Consider the following 19,712-nt stretch of genomic DNA (forward strand, 5'->3'; position numbering starts at 1 on the left):
TGATATTGAATGGCTGTGTAAATATTATGACCAATAAAAAACACAAATGTCCGACCAATAACTGTGTTTATAGAACGCAGTGTATTTGTCCCTCCGTTTTGGCTCGTCTTATCTGCGTAAATAAAATGCAGGCTTCACCAATCACAGCAGTCTAGATCCGGTACTGATGGCAGGCCTAGATTTAGCAATTTTTAATGAATGACCTATAATAGACTGTGCTTTGTATGCGTGAGTAACTTGGCGTTTACATTGAAAACGTTATCAATCTGGCATCCACGCTGACGTTGACGGATGCTCTGGTATAAATAAATGGTTGGGCTTTGCTATCGCCTCCTAGCGGTACGTATCGTTTTGCGCTGTGGAAGGCGGAGCGGTAAACGGATAAATCAGGAAAGAGGGTATCTGCTTGTTGAAGTCTGGTTTTTCTCAACAGTCAATCGAAACAAGAGATGTGCCGGTGGTGAGCCGAAATAATTAGCCAGTTATCTACTTTTTTCCAGAGGAAAAATTACAAACGTGGTTAATAGTGTGACACGTGAGTATCAACAATTGTGTGATTTCTATTGTACGCGATAGTTTATTCAGTATTTTGGGGAAATGGACCAGCTAGCTAACGTTAGCTAAAGATTACACATGCAAGTTATGGTCATATTTGAGAACACACTGAAAGAGTAGTGATGGCGGTACTAGCTTGTTTCCTCGGTACCTTAAATAGCCTTTTCGTTCCACGCTGTGTTTGGGTAAACGCGCTACGCACGCTGTCCCCGAAAACCAGGACATTTGTTACCGTGTCAGTGATGATGGGTAGCCAGCAACACCAGTCGGAGGGCTTATGATAGCTAGGTAGCTAACATCAAACATTATTTTACAGGTGGTAGTAAGATAGGATAGTAACGTTAAATCTAACGAAACATGCTTTCTTTGGTTGAGTTAATCGACTTAATTGGCTGCATGTTACGGTTTTCTCATACAGAAGTACACCGTGAACACAGGCCTGAAAGCAAGACATTTAACTGTAATTCACATAAACTGTATTCACATAGGTCTACCTGACCTGTTTAGCTATCAAATCGCTAGCAAATCGCTGTAGTACATAGAACTGTCAACAACTCAAACTGTTCAACGCGTGCAGTGCTAGTGCTAGTGCCTTGGTGCTAGTGCTTCTGCTAGCTAGCTACAAGGCTCCGCTAGTTAACGGACTTGTGACTGAAAACATTTATTATTACATTTATGATAACGATACCCAAATTAGTTGATATTCACTAAATTGTTACGTTTGATTTTGTGTGTTTTTGAAGTGGCGCAATTGAATCTTGGCTAACTTGGCTTGTCATATGCCATTATGTTGAACGTTAATTAAATGAATCCAATCAAATGACATTGGACGTAGTAAATCAGCCAGTTTACGTTGCTGCTGTCTTGTCACGTAGGCTAAGATGCTAATATTGTTTTAATATTCGTCATGCGCACCTACTACCAAACAGGTGTTAACGTGTGAAGTGAAAAGGCAGCTACAAACGCTCATCCGGCTGATAACAAATATCTAAAGTTAGATATCTTCTAAGATTCACTCAGACTGTTTAGATTCTTTGTTTATAACCTTGGTCATTGCGTAGCTAAATTAAACCAGTTTTTGTTCCCCAAATTTTCCTAAATCATTGCGTAAATGTCAGGTACAATGAGCAAGTCTCACGCTGAGTCGTAATTGCAGTTCTTATGAAAATGGAAACTTCCAAGGTTTTTCTTGTTAATGCCACATAGTGAAATCAAGTAGAATATTTTAGCCTAGAGCACAGGTGGTCACTTCAAGGCTGTAGATTACAAATGCTATTCTTATGTTAACGTAGGTTTTCAATTTGTGTCATTTCTTGGTTCTTTCGTCCTGGTCGTGTTTTAGTATTACTTTGTATTAAATTCTTTGGATTGAAACTTGGACGTGTATTGAAATCTTTTTTTTTCTCATTTGTTTATTTAAAAAAAAAAAAAAAAAAAAAACCACTTTGGCAGTAAAAAAGCGCTATGCTTCCAAGATAAATGTTCTGATACAGCTATACTAAGAACTGAATCTTGTTTTATCTACAAACGTGAATTGTAAAATGTCACTTTGACAAAAACATTGATTTGTGCAGTTGCATAATAAAACTGAGCGAAGTCATGTTTTTGACGCAATAGTTATTTATTAATTTACACACTTTATCTTGGACTCTTTCCCTGCCCTGCCTCCTGGGTTGCTTGAGTGTGAGTGCTCACTATTTGGGGTTGAAATTTTACCTGCAGGCATTAAAATTTTAAACTCACCATTATTTTTGCCTGTAGATGTTGAGCAGTGTTTTGTTGTTGGAAATGCAGCCAGTTGCTGCTGTAGGAAGGTAATGACTGAGTGATGTACCCAGCTCTCGATTGCAGGTAACCCATACTGCCTTTGACAGATCTGACATCTCCCCTCTGTTAGAAACACACTACCCATGCAGGTTGTTTAAAATGATTACATCTCTACTGCCCCTTCCTGGCAATGGTCAAAAACATAGGCCACTGTTTCACAGAGCTAAATAGGCAGTGTTTCACACCACTTGGCCATTCACTCTGGAAGCTGATCGCTTCTACGTTTCAGTCTTATGATGTGGGTTAAAATGGCTTGCCTGTTTTACATATTTTACTTTAAAAGTTTACACATTTGCTTTGTAATTTTTAGTTTACTAAAACCTATAGGTTTTTTTTAATCAAACGGATTGTTATCCACATCGGCATGGTATTGTGGAAGCACTGACATGTCTTCCTACTTAAATTTAAAACTGAAATGTTGGCAAGATATAAGGAGGTGGGATGAGCTGCTCCACAGGAACGTTTGGATTTTTTTCTGATGCTTTAAATACTAAAATCAGAAGGTGATTTTCGGAAATACTGAGGGTGTGGTTGTGGCTTATATACTTTGTCATGTGTCACGGTAAACATGTTCACCATTTAGGATGAGCTAATGACTTAGATCCAAACTTTGACCAGTTTGCAAATGAAAATTTGACACAGCTCCATTCATAACTTGGGGGATTATATTGATGTAGGTGCAGTCAGGGTGGCTTTGAGTGCCCTGGCTTGTGGAGGAGATGGCGGAGGTTTAAAAAGTGTGCGATGACCTGAATGTGTGTGGCTCCCTGCAGGATGGCGAACAGCGAAGGCATCGGCCTGCGTAGCCGCAGGGTGGCTCCCAGGATGCCCGGGGTCCTGGATGGGGATGACAGCGGCAGCAGCAGCAGCAATGGCGATCCTCGGATAACCAGCAATGGTGAGGGAAACCCCCTTCCTTGTCAGCAGATTTGTGGTTTTGGAGGTACTAATTTGACATGCTGGTAATCACAATGAGGTGCTGATGATGGCTTCCTGGTCACCTCACCATTTATAGTAGTCTGCCTTTAGCTGTTATGATCCAACTGTTGGTGATTGCTTCACCGATAAAAATGAGTGTTGAGCATTGGTCCACTGCTGGCACACACAGGAGCAGTGTAAATATGTGTAATGTGGAGTCTGTTGATTGCTGGTTTCTTTACAGAACGAGGGTAGGGAACTTGGTAGGTGTGCCATCTGTGACTAAGGGTGAACATTTGCACTGTTTGCTTTGAGTCTCAGTGAGCAAATTTGAGAGCGTGGGGTTGACACACTGTTTATTTACAGGAAGCAGTGTAGCAGGAACTGGCCTTTTAACCTCAAATTCGATTTTCATGATTTGCACTGTTAAACCTTTGAACAAAATACTTAAGCTGAATTACTTCAATAAATATCCATCTATGCTGTGCAAGTCGCTCTGGATAAGTGAATCTGAATCTTTACATGATGAAATGTAAAGGGTGAGGACAAGCAGTAACACAGGTCAGATGTATTCTGTATGTGTGAGTTCTGCACAACTGGTTATGTCACTCAGCCTTTTGTGGGTATTGCTGTTACATGCCCTGTGTGTTTTCAACAAGTTTGAATCATTTTCCTTTGTTATGTATCATTATTTTATTTAGTGTGGCTGCAACACTGTGTCTCATCTCAAACGTAAGAGACTGCAGATTTGGCCTGCCTTGAACTAGACTGACAGTTAAAGCTAAAGTTAAGTTAGTCATTATCTCGCTCAAGTGCTTGCCTCTAAATGGACTTTCTCTGTGTGGCACTTCAACTCTCCACTTTGCACAGGATTTGTCTTGACCTTCGATATGAAAAATTAAATAAAAAAAACATTTGACTCAACCTTTGTTGTTCATGAAAAGAAGCTTTGTCTGATAGAATTTTATCTACTGTGATTGATTTGACACAGAATTATCAAATTTTGTCTCAGTTCTCTCCTTTTGAAACACTTGTGAATTTTAAACTGTATCTCTGCCACAGGGAATTGTGTTTGTTAGATCCTGTTCAGTGGCTGTCCCGCTGTTCTTCACATCTGTATCTCACTGATGCAAACAGACGTGTTTTTAACCTTTGGTCTCCAGTCCTATTGATTTCAGAGGATATGATGTCAAACCTAAGAACACCTCTGTTTTATGGTCTTTAAATATAGTGTGTAAATTAAATTCTGTGAGAGATAAAGTATTCCAACACTTCACAGTATTATCAGTGCCAGATGAGGGCCATATTTGTTTCTGGATTTCAAACCAGCTTCTGTCCTTAATTATTTAATTAGCCCAATGATTTACATGACATTTTGGCCTCATTCAGTGACATGAACATCAGCTGATGAACGTTCATGTGCTGTGGGCCTGTATTGAAGCGTTTTATTGTGGTCTAATCTATGAATGAATCGGTGTTGGTGTACATGACCAATTAGCTGAATGACCCAGGGTACCTAGTGGAAACTTGAGTACGCACTGGCCCTCCGGGGCTGGAGTTTCCCACCCCAGATTTGACCAATGGATTAGTCTGTCTTGCATGTAAATTCTGAGGTTGTGCGTCTCTGAGTCATGGGCTAGTTCGTACCAGTTTAACTGCGAAAAACAAACTTCCTGCCTCTGAGCACAGGCAGTCTTTGATAGTGTTAATTTGGCTGTCAACAGCCAGGTTACGCCACTCCTCGCCTGCCTGGTTTTCCTATACTCTCAGTGCTGACCCAGAGTGAACTTCGAGTAGCCCCTCCTTAACCTTTCATTAACAGTTCATTAACCCCCTGCGAACCCTGGTGAGCCCCTATCTGCTCCTGTGCTGTAGCGAGGGTCTCTAACCAAGGACAGTCTTCAGTGATAAGCGTGCAGGCTTTATAGGGCTGTTGGGGACATTGTATCTGTATGATACTCTTCACAAAGAAAAGGTTTTAAAAAAAAATTTAAAAAAATTTAAAAAACCCAGTCCAGTCCTCCCCCAGCTCTGTCCCATTGAATTCTATGTTTCGTATGAGGACCTTATGTGAGGCTATGAGCAGTAGAGCTGTAAGTGCAAATGGTATGCCTAACTTTGATTTCACGCTTGTGTTTTTGCAATATTGGTGTTTATTAAACTGAACATATACCAATATACACATAGATTAGTGAGTATGTCTCCTAGAATCTGGCCTGTAGTCTAATTAAAGTACTGGTTTAGTTCATTTATCTGCAACCATTGATCTTTTGGTTATGGTTATCCACACAAGATTCAGTTTTCAATGACGTTTAATAACAGTTTATCACACCAGCTGGCTTATTGATGTTGTCGGTAATCCATAAAATTGAAATTGCATTGTTGACTTCTGTCCTAATCAAATATTTGCCATCCTAGGTTCTGTCGGGAGTCATTCCTGCATACAGTGTGTTCACAGACCGTGCTACAGGATTAACTGTGTTTTGCACCTGAAATTGCTCACTTATTGAGTAGATTCTTCACTGATGTCATCAACTTTGTTATCGGTTTACTCCAGATACATTATCTGTATCGTCAGCCTATCTTGTTATGGGCCCCTGGTTTTCCCTGTGTGTGTTTGTATGCACATTAAAGGCTTAAAGAGGTGCAAAGCAGTAATAATGACATTAAAAGGGGACTAAAGTTACTTTATGCCTTATATATGAGGTAAAATTTTCTTGGGAGACTGTGGCATGAAACATTTTCTTTTTTTTTTTTTGTTCACTTCAGGAAAAATGGAGGTGGAGCACGTCATCAACAAGAAACTGCAGCTGAAGATGAAGGTGGAGGTACTGGCCTGAGCGCTCTCGAAAACATTGGTTCAGCAATCGGCAAAATACAGCTTGTACCATGTTGGAACAGATGAACGTACTACAGTCGGTATTTCTGAAGCTGTGGTCACAGGCGGGTCACAGTGTAAAATCAGAGGCCAGAACCATGCACTTTGTGCTGCAGCAGGATCTTGTGTTGAGCTCTGCCTCATTTTGAATGCATCCTGTGTTCGTGACAATCATCATATCCTGTTTGGTGCAGGCAGGTGGTATATCGTACTGTTTAACGCTGTTAAAACTCACTAAGTTGGTGAGTTTTAACAGCGTTGTAGCCTGTTAAAGATCTTTCAAAGATCTTAATCCCTAGAGTTTAATTAAGTCTCCCGTAATCCTGTGTGCTGTAATCTGATCATATAAACCTCTCCCACGCTGCTTTGAATTGCTAGTTTTTGCTTTGAAAGCCTCATTAACTGTGTTTTAATAAGAGCTAATAACTAACTGAAAGGGTGTGTGTGTGTGTGTGGGAGTGTGTGAGAGAGCGCACGCACACACAAATGCCTGCTTGCTCATGTAGTGCGTATTTTGTTGTGTGACTGAAATAGTCTTTGTTTTTGCACTGTGGTCAATAGTAGGAGTAGTAAATGTTTTAGAGAGATAAGGAAGGGCCTCTCAGGTCACACAAGCAGGCTAAAGCACTAGTCCCTGGTACAATGATAAGCCCTACGATCCAGAATAAAAACGCTGACTGTGCCAGTTCCGTCTGTGGCTCCCGCAGGGTGACGGGTCATTGGCGTCAAAGGATGTCATTTGGCTCAACCGCCTCCTCATTGTGTGTTAGTCACTCCTCTGGTCAGCGTGCCTGCGGTCACGTTGGTGCCTGCGGCGGTAAGATGTGCCATTGCTCCAGCGTAATGGCTGTGCAGCTCAGCCGGTGGACTGCAGGGTCGAAAAGCAGGGAAATCCTCTTCATTTGACTGGGCATTCCTGCTTTGGAGAAAAGCCAAATAAGGGATTAAGTTGTTTTTTTTAAAAAAACAATTAAAAAAACAAAGTATATCGTTAATTAAACCTTCTTTCCTAATACATTGCTTAAGTGTCCTGTGTGATTCATGTCAGCCAGGCAGAGAGTGAGGATGTGAGCATTTTACAGTGAGGTCACAGGAGGTGACCGTTGCGCGTTTAAATAATGGAATGGGGAAGCTGTAATATGAGAGCGACTGTGCTGCATGAATGGTTATGTGGGCCGCACTTTATTTGTTATGCTGAGGCAGCTATGCGCTTGTACAGTGAGGAGAGAAGTCTGATGATGTCGCAGTTTCAGATATCAGTGTGTTTGACCAGTGAGTCACTGAGCAGCTGACTTCCTCTTCGTCTTTCTAGAGAATTACAGTCTGAGGTGCTGCCTGTGGTCTTGAGATAGAGGAAGCAGGGAAGGAGTAGAGCCGATTTTGATATGAATAATATGTAGCTGCAACGTTTCCGCTGGTAAGGTTTTGCCGTGGCGTGGCGCCACGGCAAAATCCTTGCCCCCACACCATAATAAAAAAATTTAAAAAAATATATAGCGTATATACTAAATTCATAAATTAAAAATGTTAAACTTTCTAAATGTTTCTGCCTAAATGCGCTTTCAAATCCATACTGTCGCGTCCACATATTTATTTTCAAAAAGGGCCTAGGCCGCGCGCTCCGTGCTTGCTCCTTTCTGAGGTGGTCGGATGACTTGCAGCGCGCGAAGGTCGCACGGTCTGTCAAAGCGTCACTTTTTTTTCTTCAGCCACCGAAAGACAAGGAAAAGGTAGGTAGCGACGCTTCAAATATTACAAAAATACCAGTGTTAACCAGTGTTTTAATTGGGCCAAAATAAGTGCCGGTACCTACTCCTCAAAATACATACTGTTTAAAATAAATTAATGTTGGTAATCAAAAGAAGAGTCGGTACTCGTATACAAGTCCCGACAGCTCCTGCCCATCTCAAGCACTGGCGTTAACTATCATTCGGTGATGACAACTGGCGGATTATAACTCCGTTCGGGCAAGTGGAATGCCTCATGCAGTTGTCTGATCGGACAAGTAAAAAATAAATGTGATAAATATGTAACGTTATCTGAAAATAAACAGTGTTTGTTTGAGCCGAAGCCGAACCTGTTTCAGTTGCGCTACGTACGTGCCTACAATTTTTTTTTTTTTAAATCTAGAGCTACTGTTATAACGACCGCAAAATGTTGGCAAATCGCCAAAACAGCGCGAATTTTTTTTTTTTTTTTAAAGGGCATTTAAAATGTTTGAGTGATTCAACTACTTCGATTTCCATACTACAACATGGTGATTTTTTTCCCATGAAAACGAAAGGGAAAGTGTTTATTTTTAAGGTTTTGTGAATGTAGTGAGGTAGCAAAACTGAGAGTTAGGCTACAGTTGCTACAGCTGACAAAGAGGGCTGCATTCTAATGACGATTATGATTATAACGAGAGGAGCAGTCTCACAAGCTGCTGCAGTGTCCAGAAATGAATACAGATAAAACTAGCTAATAAAAAATACATTAATCAAGCGTCTAAGTTAGTTAGGAAATTTTTGTATCATGCTTCTCAGTAGAATTAGAATGTAACAGAACAGAATTTTTAAAGCCATTTTTCTCACTTTTTCCTTTTTTTTGCACGGACAATGCATGTAAACTCTGTCATTGAGTGTGAGAGAGACAGAGAGAGAGAGGGCTTTGAATGTGGACCCAGCTCAAATTATGTTGTTAAATAAAAAGATAGAACATTCTAACTAAGTACCATTTTGTTATGGTAATTGAGTTAATTTAGCAGAAAAGCGTCCCTTTTAAAGTGCAATATGTAACTTTTCTTGAATATCAATTTTGATTATATAGTCCTCTATTCTTGAAGATAGAACTTCTAGATGGACAATGTGCTCTTTTAATTGTTCTCACCCCACCATAACTCAAATACAGGCCTATTTTGCTTCAATATTTACAAACAATACAAGGGTTAACAAACCTTTTATGGTTTTAAAATACATGCAAACTGCTATTCCTTGTATCAAGAGCTCGTCAGAGCTAAAAGATAGATTTAGATATTAAAAAAAAGTCTCGAGGTTATGTTTTCATAGTCTTACACTTTTTTGCCTTTGCTACACCCCCGCCTCCCCCCCCCCCCCCCCCTTTCAGACACCCACCACCACACCAAGAGATCAATTCCACAGGAAACACTGTGTAGCTGGAAGAAGTATTTTGCCTCCTGTCTCATGTCCCTCTCCCCCACTCCACGCTCATCTTGAAGGAAGTGCAAACAGGAAGCTGTCATCATGAGAACAGACAAGCCAGTTCTGTCTTTTCTACCAGTAACTCTCTCAGCTCTTACTGTGTGTCACCTTAAACATGGTATTTCCCAGTAGAAGTGTCCACACACATCTTTAGGAGCTGGATGGTTGTTGTGTTTTTCCTTGTTTGCATTTTGTTCATTTCCAATGCCGGTGAAACTAATGAACATCCATCTCTCAATGTAGGTTTTTATTCTGCACAAAATACAGTTTAGCCATGGCTGATTTTCAGATATTAATTCATGGTCAGAGAGAAAGGTGATTACATGTAAGACATACAGTAGAACCTCTGAAGTATGAACACATTTGGAACAGTGATCGTTTTTAAAGTGACTTCTAATACAGTGTTAGGACTTGTTTTAACAAATCCTTTACATTACTGAAGCCTTTTAAATGGTCTATGGCCATTTTGGCGCTATATTTTTAATAATGAACCAATAATTAAAACAGGTATTCAGGGTCTCATAAGAACATAATTTTTACAAAGGAAAGACATTTTTGCGAATTGTCTGTTTTTGTGCTGGATTTAGTGCTTTATTAAATCTTGTTGAGAGTCTTACTGAGTTTCGGCTGAGTGTGTTCCCCCTTGGTGATCTTGTGTTTGTGTCGCTATTCATGACGGACTTTAACAGAACAGATGCAGTTCCTGCCACATTTAACTAACGGTGACATCTTTCTCCCTGGTTTTAGCACCTGAAGGCCGGCTTGATGAAGCAGCTGGACTCCCAGGTGAACGAGTTTGTGGACAGCCTCATAGAGGAGTCGGCCTGTCTGGACCCCCCCGCAGTGTTCTCCTCCTCCTCCTCCTTCTCCCCCGCGCTGTCCGATAAGGAGAGGAGCAAGCTCAAGTTTGGGTGCGGCCCTGTCTCCAGCTCCCTCAGTCTCTGCCTTCGTGGCAAACGTACCGCACACAATAGAACAGTGTAAAAGCAATGACGTTAGCGTACGTTGGGCAAGACATCTCATCTCTGTGACTCTTTTGTGCAAAAATTAGGAATGCTCTGTCCTCATAGGTCAGGAAATTACAAGAAGGAAGTTCTTTTTATGAAGCATGCAACCACTATCGACCATTACATTTTCTTCTTTACAGCAATAATGTATTCTGTCAGTGAAATGAACTTTCCCAGTATTAACTCTTTAAAAACCAAATGGGGTGAACGTTGACTCAGTCACATGATTGGCTGAGCTCCCTTTATCTCAGCCTGTATATTGTTGAGCTGTGTGCCCTCTCTCTCACTCTGTCAGTGTGTCCCACTCTGTCTCTCTTTCTCTGTGCCATGCTGTCTGTCCTTGGCTCCCTGCTGAGATCTGGGTTTAGTGATGTTTGTCGTTGCCCCTGCAGGCAGCTGCGGACCCCTCCGGATCAAGGCAAGCAGTTTGTGGTCCGCCGCTCTCTGTTGGAGTGAGTCCAGTGCTCGGGTGCGAGGTCACCAGGTCGTGTGACTGAGCACCCCAGTGCAGTTTTCATATACATTGACTTTAATAGAAAGGAATAATTCAGACCAAGACCAAGACCATACACATAAACCAAGATAACATAACTGCAGTCTGCCCCTACTGTACTGTACATGTGTAGACAGAATATGACCGTGTGTATCCATTTAGAAATATTTTTGTATTTTTGCTTATATATGGATTAATAAATTCGTAATTAAAAATAAAAATATAAAAATACTAATGCGTTTCCCATTCTCCCCCACAGTGAACTGTTTGAGGTGAACCACATTCGCACCATCTACCACATGTTCATCGCTGTGCTCATCCTCTTCATCCTCAGCACCCTGGTGGTGGACTTCATTGATGAGGGCAGGCGAGTCACCGTCGAGTCATCCAATGGAATTCAGACAGTATCCACCATTTTAATACCGTTGCGTCTCCCCCTCACCTCATTCCTTACTGCTCCTCCTCGCGCTCTCCAGACTGGTGCTGGACTTTGACCTGCTGGTCTACGCGTTCGGACAGCTCCCCCTGGTGGTGTCCACGTGGCTGTGCATGTTCTTGTCGGCGCTGGTGGTTCCGTACGGCCTGTTCCACCTGTGGGCCAGTCAGTACCAGGCGTCGCGGCGCGGCACCCTGCTGTCCGTGCTGGCCGGGGCAGCCTTCCTGCTCTACCAGGGCCTGGGCCTGGGCTTCCTGCCCACCTACGTGGTACTGAGGAACGGCTTTCCTCCTGCCTCCCGCTTCATCGTCATCCTGGAACAGGTACTGCACTGAGACCCTCCTAGAACAGGTACTGCACAGTCACAGGGAACACTGAGACCCTCTAGAACAGGTACTGCACAGTCACAGTGAACACTGAGACCCTCTAGAACAGGGACTGCGGAGTCACAGTGAACACTGAGACCCTCCTAGAACAGGTACTGCACAGTCACAGGGAACACTGAGACCCTCTAGAACAGGGACTGCGGAGTCACAGTGAACACTGAGACCCTCCGAGAACAGGTACTGCAGAGTCACAGTGAACACTGAGACCCTGTAGAACAGGTACTGCACAGTCACAGGGAACACTGAGACCCTCTAGAACAGGTACTGCACTGAGACCCTCTAGAACAGGTACTGCACAGTCACAGTGAGCATTGAGACCCTCCTAGAACAGGTACTGCACTGTCACAGTGAGCACTGAGACCCTCCTAGAACAGGTACTGCACTGTCACACTGAACACTGAGACCCTCCTAGAACAGATACTGCACTGAGACCCTCCTAGAACAGATACTGCTCTGTCACATTGAGCACTGATACCCTCATAGAACAGATACTGCACTGCATTTGGTGCTTCAGGGTTTGGGCTGTTGTTGATGCGTGGTGGGTCACAGTTGATATCAGGAAGACCTTGCTCTTTCCCTGCAGGTTCGTTTGTTGATGAAGACGCATTCCTTCGTCAGGGAGAATGTCCCAAGGGTGCTGGCGTCTGCGCAGAGCAAGAACAGTAAGACATTCGGCAGTGCACTGTTATCTACTGTGCCGGAGCCCAGCTGCCTGATCGTTAATGTGATGTAAATGGCGTGCTGCCCTTTCGTCCCCCAGGTCCCGTGGTCATCCCCCAGGTGACTCAGTACCTGTACTTCCTCTTCGCCCCTACGCTCATCTACAGAGACAGTTACCCCAGGTGAGCTCGCCATGGGAATCTGAGCGCCCTGGGTCTTCCTGAAGAGCAGGTGCTGGATGTCTGTGACCCTGTTAAATGAGCTTTTAGCACATTCTGATGATATTGAAATTAGTGTTGCATGTAAGTGCTAGTTTCATACTGTTGCGCAGACAGGATTTATGTTGTGATGTCTCTTTCCTATGCCAGCCCAGTCTTCTGGCCTTTTCCAAAGGCCCTGCATTCTCTTTGTTTTCTCCATTTGATGTGGAGCATTTTGGAGCAGGGTTCATTCTGTTCAATTTAAAAAAGTAAGACTAAGTATAAATACAAATAATGACACCACAAATGGGGTTTTAAGTTAAAAGGTTTTTGGGAAGTTTTCACACTCTTGCAGTTTGATATTTTAAAAGAGCTCCTGGGTCAGCAAAACCTTTGCCATTCTCTACGATTAGCTTATGACATTCTCACACCTTCACCCAAAATGGACCCACAGTGGTCCCTGTTGACTCAAGCCTATGTTTACTGCACTGAACTACAGCTTAAGGACAGGTTGACCTCAGTTAAACACACCACGGAAAAACTCTATGGCGTCATACACTAATTCCTAGTCTCTGCTCTGTAGGGGTGTCATAGTTACATTGCAACCATACAAGCTTTACTTTTCATTTTGCTTTTCAGGAATCCAGTCATCAGGTGGGGTTATGTGGCCAGTAAGTTTTTACAGGTACGGTTTGTGAATGCGCATCGCTGCAGCAGCAGTATCTGTCACTGAGCTGAGTAAGGCCGTAGCAGGCGCGGGTGGTGAGACGTGTTTGTGATCGCAGGTGCTGGGCTGCCTGTTCTACGCGTACTACGTCTTCGTGCGCCTCTGCATCCCGCAGTTCCGCAGCATCAACCTGCAGCTCTTCGACCTGCGGGTGATGGTGCTCTGCGTCTTCAACTCCATCCTGCCAGGTACGCCCCATCCCGCGCACCCCCTGACGCGGAGTCCGCCGGGGCAGAGCACGGCTGGCCGGGAACCGCTTTTTAAAAGTCTGAACTTTTAAAAATCGGAACTAGAGCGCTAATGTGAAGGATGCTAGTTCCAGTTCGTGTTGATGTTCGCAGCCTCCAGCTGAGCTCTGTTGGTTTCTCTCGCTGTAGGGGTGCTGGTTCTCTTCCTGGCTTTCTTCGCCTTCCTGCACTGCTGGCTCAATGCCTTTGCAGAGATGCTGCGGTTCGCCGACAGGATGTTTTACAAGGTAGGCTGGGAAAAACATGTCCTTCATTTCCTGTCTGGTAGTGACACTGCTAACTGCTGATATCACATTGGATTCAATCCCACTGAGTGAGCTTGTGTGCTGAACAACACTGAGGAGCGTGAAGAAAATGTTTATATCTCTCTGACTGTGCGTCTGTGTGTCTGTTTAAATGCTCAGGATTGGTGGAACTCTACATCTTACGCCAATTACTACAGGACCTGGAATGTCGTAGTACATGATTGGCTATATAATTACATATACCGGGACTTCCTATGGGTGAGTTGTTTGCCATTTGTCTCCACAAACTCCATGTATAGTGATGTTCCATTTTTTATTTTGTATTTGTTGCTGGAATTTATGCTATGCTTGCACGTCAATAAGTTGTCTGAAAATGGTTAAAAAGCAGTCCATAAACATTCAGTTTCACATCATTGGTTTTTACACCGTCTTTGACAGGGCAAGTTTTTGCAAGTTTAACAACTTGCCTTTTTATGGAGGGAGTACCCGACTAGTGGTACAGGTCAAACAAGTACTTACTTTGCAGTAGTGTACAGTGTACAGTACGATAAGTAACACACCCCTTTCTTCCCTTCCTCTGTTTGTTTTCTTCCCCCACCCCCGCAGATGTCAGGGAAGCGGTTGCGGGCGACGGCCATGTTGTTTGTGTTCACCGTGTCCGCGGTGGTGCACGAGTACGTCCTGGCGGTCTGCTTCGGCTTCTTCTACCCCGTCCTCTTCTGCCTCTTCATGTGCTTCGGGAGTAAGAGCTCTCACGTTTCCATCTTTACAGCAGCGAATGAAGTCCTCCAGCCTCTGCCTCTCCTCACTCCACTGAAATGTGTTACTGTGGCTTCCGCAATGTGAAAGCAGTAACGTGATTGTGCGTAATCAGTCTTATATGCATGAAAGTTCAGTGAAATTCACATAGGCTAACGTGAATATTTCACTGAACGATAATCTGTAATCAGTCTTATAAGCATAAAAGTTCATAGGGTAACGTCCCACTGGACATTAGTGCACCATAACATGTTGCCAATCTGTGGACAGAGCTGGGGGTATTTAGCTGGTCCTTCTGGACATCTGTTAATAAAAGAGAGCGCCCTCTTTTGCCTTGATTTGTAATGGCAGTTTTGTTTTCTCATGCCCCCACCCTGCCTCTGTCTGTTCTTCCTCCCCCTTCCCGTCTCACCTGACCTGAACTGCTTTCAGTGGTGTTTAATTTCATCCTCCACGATCGGAGGAAGGGACCAATCTGGAACGTGATCATGTGGACCTCACTCTTCCTGGGCCAAGGGGTCCTGATCTGTCTGTATTCCCAGGAGTGGTATGCTCAGCGCTACTGCCCCCTGCAGGAGGTAAGACTTACTTGCGTCATATGATGCATTTCAGTTTGTTTCTGTTGTTAATGTGACCTTGATGTAGCTTCAGTTATGCATTATATGAACATTGTATATTGTGCCCACTTTACATTTTAAAGGTCTAGTGTTTATCTAGAAAGATTTTTCCCGCACGAACAGAAGCAATTGGTGTTGAAGTTTCTTATTCCATTTATACTGTTATTTGTAGGTGCTGATCTGAATTTCACAAATAATGAATGCATGAAGGAATTAATTTGTTAGATCTTATAAAAGACACATCAGCCACACAGTAAAATTATGAAAGATGACAGTCTATTCCTGACCAGGAGATTATCATTTATAGCATTTATAGTTAAGTAGTATCTTAATTAAGTTATACAAACTCCGTAACATTATAATACGCCTTTTTTTATTTTATTGTCATGTCTTTATTTTAATAAGATGTTGCTCATTCTTATGATGTGTGGTGTCTTAACTGTATGTCAGCTGCTGGTGGCTATTTTGGAGATAAATAATCTATATTCTTTTCTATTTTAGCAGTAAATCAGTGTCTAATCTAATACTCCACTGTAGTCGCTGCTGGTGCAATGTGTGTTTGTTGCATGTCTTTTTGCCGCTCGTGCAATCATCTGTGCGTGGTGTGTGTGTGTGTCTGTCTGTGTGTGTGTGTGTGTGTGTGTGTTTCAGCCTTCCTTCCTGGATCTGCTGAAGCCACGCTCCTGGACCTGTCACCAGCAGATAGCCCCTGCTGAGGACTCCCCCCTGAGAGAGCAGTGACTGGGCTCTGCGCAGCTCTCTCACCAGCCAAATGAATGAGTGAGGGAGAGGAGAGCAGGGCTTCCTTTTCATCCAGTTTCACACGACTACTGCCATTTCCCTTTGTGATCTCTTTTTTCATTGCACTATGGCCAATGGACGTATTTGCATTGTGGGGTATTGGGAGGTTCCATAATAAGCCAAATAGTTTTGCAGTATATAGCTGACCTTTTGGAAGGATGTCAAGTCTCCTTTCAAAAGTTTATCGCATTTTCTGTCATTTTAGTTCTCATTATAGAAACTAAGGTGTACTAAACAATTTCAAGTAGGGTCCAAAATGGCATTTTCCTTTTTATATTATTTTTTGTTTTTTTAATTTTCCTCTTTATTCTTGAAATTATTCAAGAAATTCATTATGTTGTCCTGGTTTTTTTATTTTTATTTCTCCAGTAGCTTTAATTATATTTAACTTAAAATATGCATTAACTCTCAGATATATACGTGCCTCTGTGAAAAGGCAGCATTTCCTTGGGCTCAGTGTTCACGCCTGAGTGAGTATTTTAAAATTAATTAAGAAAATGCTGTTTTTTTTAAAGTGTATACTCAGTTCTTTCCTGAGTGAGAGGCGAACTTGGAAACCAATTGAACAAATCCACATTTACAGAGACTGAGTTACCCCTTTTGCATTATTCTGAAAACTTGAATATAAATGACTGGAGTTTTTTGTCTGTTAGCCATACTAGTGTGAAGAAGCTGACTGAACTGGTCGTAATGAACAGAGCTGCCAAACCCATGGGGTGTCAATACCCCCCCCCCCCCCACTGCACTCAGAGAACACCCCACAACTCACTCATGATACAGCGCTATCATCCGTTCTGTTAAAACACTGTTCTGTTTTGTTCGCTTAATTTTTTTTCCATTCAAACCTAAATCCTGTCTGTGAGCTTGCCTCAGTCTCTACCCGATCATGTCTTACTCTCGGTTTTTATTTTTAAACTAAAGTGCAGCTTGAAATGTTTTTAAGCTCAGCGACCATCAAATCTGTGGGTTTGAACCAGCCTATGTCTGCCTTTCCCAGAAAAAATGAAAATGTGATGTCACAATAGATGTCAGAATTATTTGCATGTGAAGATTTGTCCATGATAGATGGGAATCTGGTGTTTGGAGTCCTTCCAAAGCAATACTTAAAGTTGTTATATTCCACTTTTATTTCACTCGTGTACCTGTATGCTCGGGGAAATATGTAATAATAATTGCAGCTGGCTGCAGTGATGTTACCAGTATAATTGTGTTAACTTGTGGCTGATAAAATAATTGTATTCATGTTTGTGCCAAAAGTATGTTTATTGGTAAGCTGGTATTGTCATGTACTCTGAGTTTAAATTCTGTACAATTGTGTGACGATTTCTTCTGCAGCTTAGTTTTGAGTTCTTTGTTAATATTAATGAAATCACAGCTGAATTGCACTACTGGACCTTTGCCTTCATGGTATACAAATTTAAACTGCAAAATTGGATCTGCAAGTAAGGGGACAGTTTTCCTTACTAAAGGAAATGGAGTTCCTTGCCAAATGTACTGGAATATTTGGTATTTATTTGGTAGTGTTTATTGTTTAACTTGGGAACCCGATGAACAAATTGTCTTTTGATTTGCCTTGGTTGTGTTAGATTTTGATAGTCTTTCTGCGCGTCACTTAATGAGGTGAATACAAAGCAACCACCAGAGGGCGCTGTGTATCAGTACAAGTCTTTACATTACTGTCCTACAGAAATTGTGAGTAGCTATATTTGGTGAGACACCACCCATGAATCCATCCTCATTCATAAGCACAGGAGGTCCAGCCATTTATGTGAAGATGTGCTCTTTGCAATGTACTTGAATGAAAAATATATGTTCAAACACTGTTGGATGACCAAGTTTGAAATGCTCTGAAAATGTATTACACTGGTAAAATATTGATATTTTTCTACAATACAAGGTTGTGCATAATTTTTTTAATTGGTCATGTTGGAAATGGAGAAATTTTTGGTCATTTAAGAAAACTGCAACTTTTTGACGGTGCCATATTAGATATATAAATTTAAAAATCCTTGCCCAGCATCAAATGGGCAACAAAAAAAACTTCACTGTTCTCATGGGCTACTGATTATTATACAGTAATATACAAAGTATATTATTGTATTAATGTACAATAGATTTAAAACATCCTGTTTAAGTTTTCATTTTTCCTTTATTAATTTGTGGGAGCAAGGATAATTTTTCATCCACTTCAGATTTGTCAGATTAAGGTGCTAACCAGGATATTGAATTATTTTTATTGTTAATATGCATGTTTAAAAAAAGCATTTTTAAACTGCCTGAAATAAGATTGTAAACCAGTAAGAGTACTAAAGTTGATTTTGTTTCTGATGAAACTTATGTTACTGTATAGAGGTTAGAATTATGATAAATGTATTTTCAACTTCAGTTATCTAGTGCAATGTTCTGGAGTTTCATATGATTTGAAATTGTGATTTTGTAGCATTGCACTTTAAATTTGGGGAAAATAAACTTGTTTTGCCACAGTGTTTTATATTAAGTCAAGAATATATCTGTAAGAATAAATTATGTTATAGATTACTAATGTAATGAAAAGGCTTATTGGCACATCTGAGCCAAAGACATTGATTGTTCTTTGAATAAAAAAAAGATTAATGTCCTAAATACAGAACTTGTTTTTTTTTTCCTCCCGGGTACATTGGGCCACAATAACTTGGAGATTTGGTATTGTATACAGAAATATTAATTCTCTCTCAACAGGATTATTTGTGCCCTCCAAAGGAAAGCAATGTTCTGTTGAGTTCCATGTTGGTTATTAATGAAATGGCTGATTATTGCCGTGGAGAACGATTGCTAGCTACAACGTATAATACTGGAATGAAGAGGCGCGTTTGATGTGCGTGAATGCGTAATGCACTCCTCTTCCAAGTTCCAACTTCTAAAGAGCATCTAGTGAACTTCCGTGAGAATATTGGAGGGCCGCTTGACAAAATCAGAACTCAGGGCAACACATCATGCTCAGTGAGATGTAAGATATCTGGTCTCTTGGGAATGAAAGTGAGGTAGTCGCATCAGAAAAGTGATATGAACTAATTTAACCTTTCAGAAAGTTACTAAGGTTAACCACAATGGACACACCACAAGGTTGAGGATGAAGTGTGGTGGTGCCACCTGGTGTTTCCTCTTTGGACATAAATGCAAGGTTTCCATTTTTCCACTCGTGAGGAGTAATACCACTGAAATGCAATGCTGTCTTTAGTATGTTGAGCAAAATAACTAAGTCGTATATTGCATGACTCATGCACCAAAGATAAGCAGCTAAATTAAATAATTCCCAAGCACGCTATCTTCCTAAAAGCGACGCTATCAAACAACGCCCATTGAAGTTCTTGGTTGTGGTTTTCTTCCCTACCCTTAGTTTTCCACCTAGTGGCTGGGAGGTCTTCGTAAACCATAGCGAACGGATCTGGCGTACAGATCAGTGATCCGAATAGTGGACTCTCCAATGCTAAGTGAGCGCTGTTCTGCGGTAAAGATGGCGGCTGCGGAGGGGGCGCGTAGTGGCCGGAGGAAGACGGAACGACCCTGAAGGAATTAGCTAGCTAGACATTCTGGGCCGAGGGAATAAAACGGTGCCGCCTCGTTATTCAGTTGACCGCAGTCTTATCGTTGGATAAACCAATTTGTTACACGATCGATAGTTACTGTTGGAAGCAAGGTGGGTTTGTGTCGGGGAGGGGGGATCTAGCTAGCTGGTGAAACTACACGTTAGCTAGCTTGCTAGTGAGGCTGCAAGG

The 19,712-nt window shown here is 41.9% G+C and overlaps 1 protein-coding gene across 1 annotated transcript; it reads left to right on the forward strand.

Annotated features, from left to right (window-relative positions):
- The first annotated feature begins 231 nt into the window (after positions 1-231).
- On the forward strand, positions 232-18,579 carry soat1 (sterol O-acyltransferase 1). The gene is made up of 16 exons (XM_064333310.1): positions 232-535; positions 3,156-3,280; positions 6,070-6,128; positions 10,126-10,289; positions 10,778-10,837; positions 11,138-11,245; positions 11,355-11,637; positions 12,284-12,362; positions 12,461-12,542; positions 13,200-13,245; positions 13,346-13,475; positions 13,665-13,762; positions 13,940-14,038; positions 14,387-14,522; positions 14,972-15,117; positions 15,808-18,579. The coding sequence occupies exons 2-16, from the start codon at positions 3,157-3,159 to the stop codon at positions 15,895-15,897; spliced, it is 1,704 nt and encodes a 567-aa protein (XP_064189380.1). The 5' UTR covers positions 232-535; position 3,156; the 3' UTR covers positions 15,898-18,579.
- The last annotated feature ends 1,133 nt before the right edge of the window (positions 18,580-19,712 follow it).

This window comes from Anguilla rostrata, chromosome 4, assembly GCF_018555375.3.
Source record: "Anguilla rostrata isolate EN2019 chromosome 4, ASM1855537v3, whole genome shotgun sequence".
Lineage (NCBI taxonomy): Eukaryota > Metazoa > Chordata > Actinopteri > Anguilliformes > Anguillidae > Anguilla > Anguilla rostrata.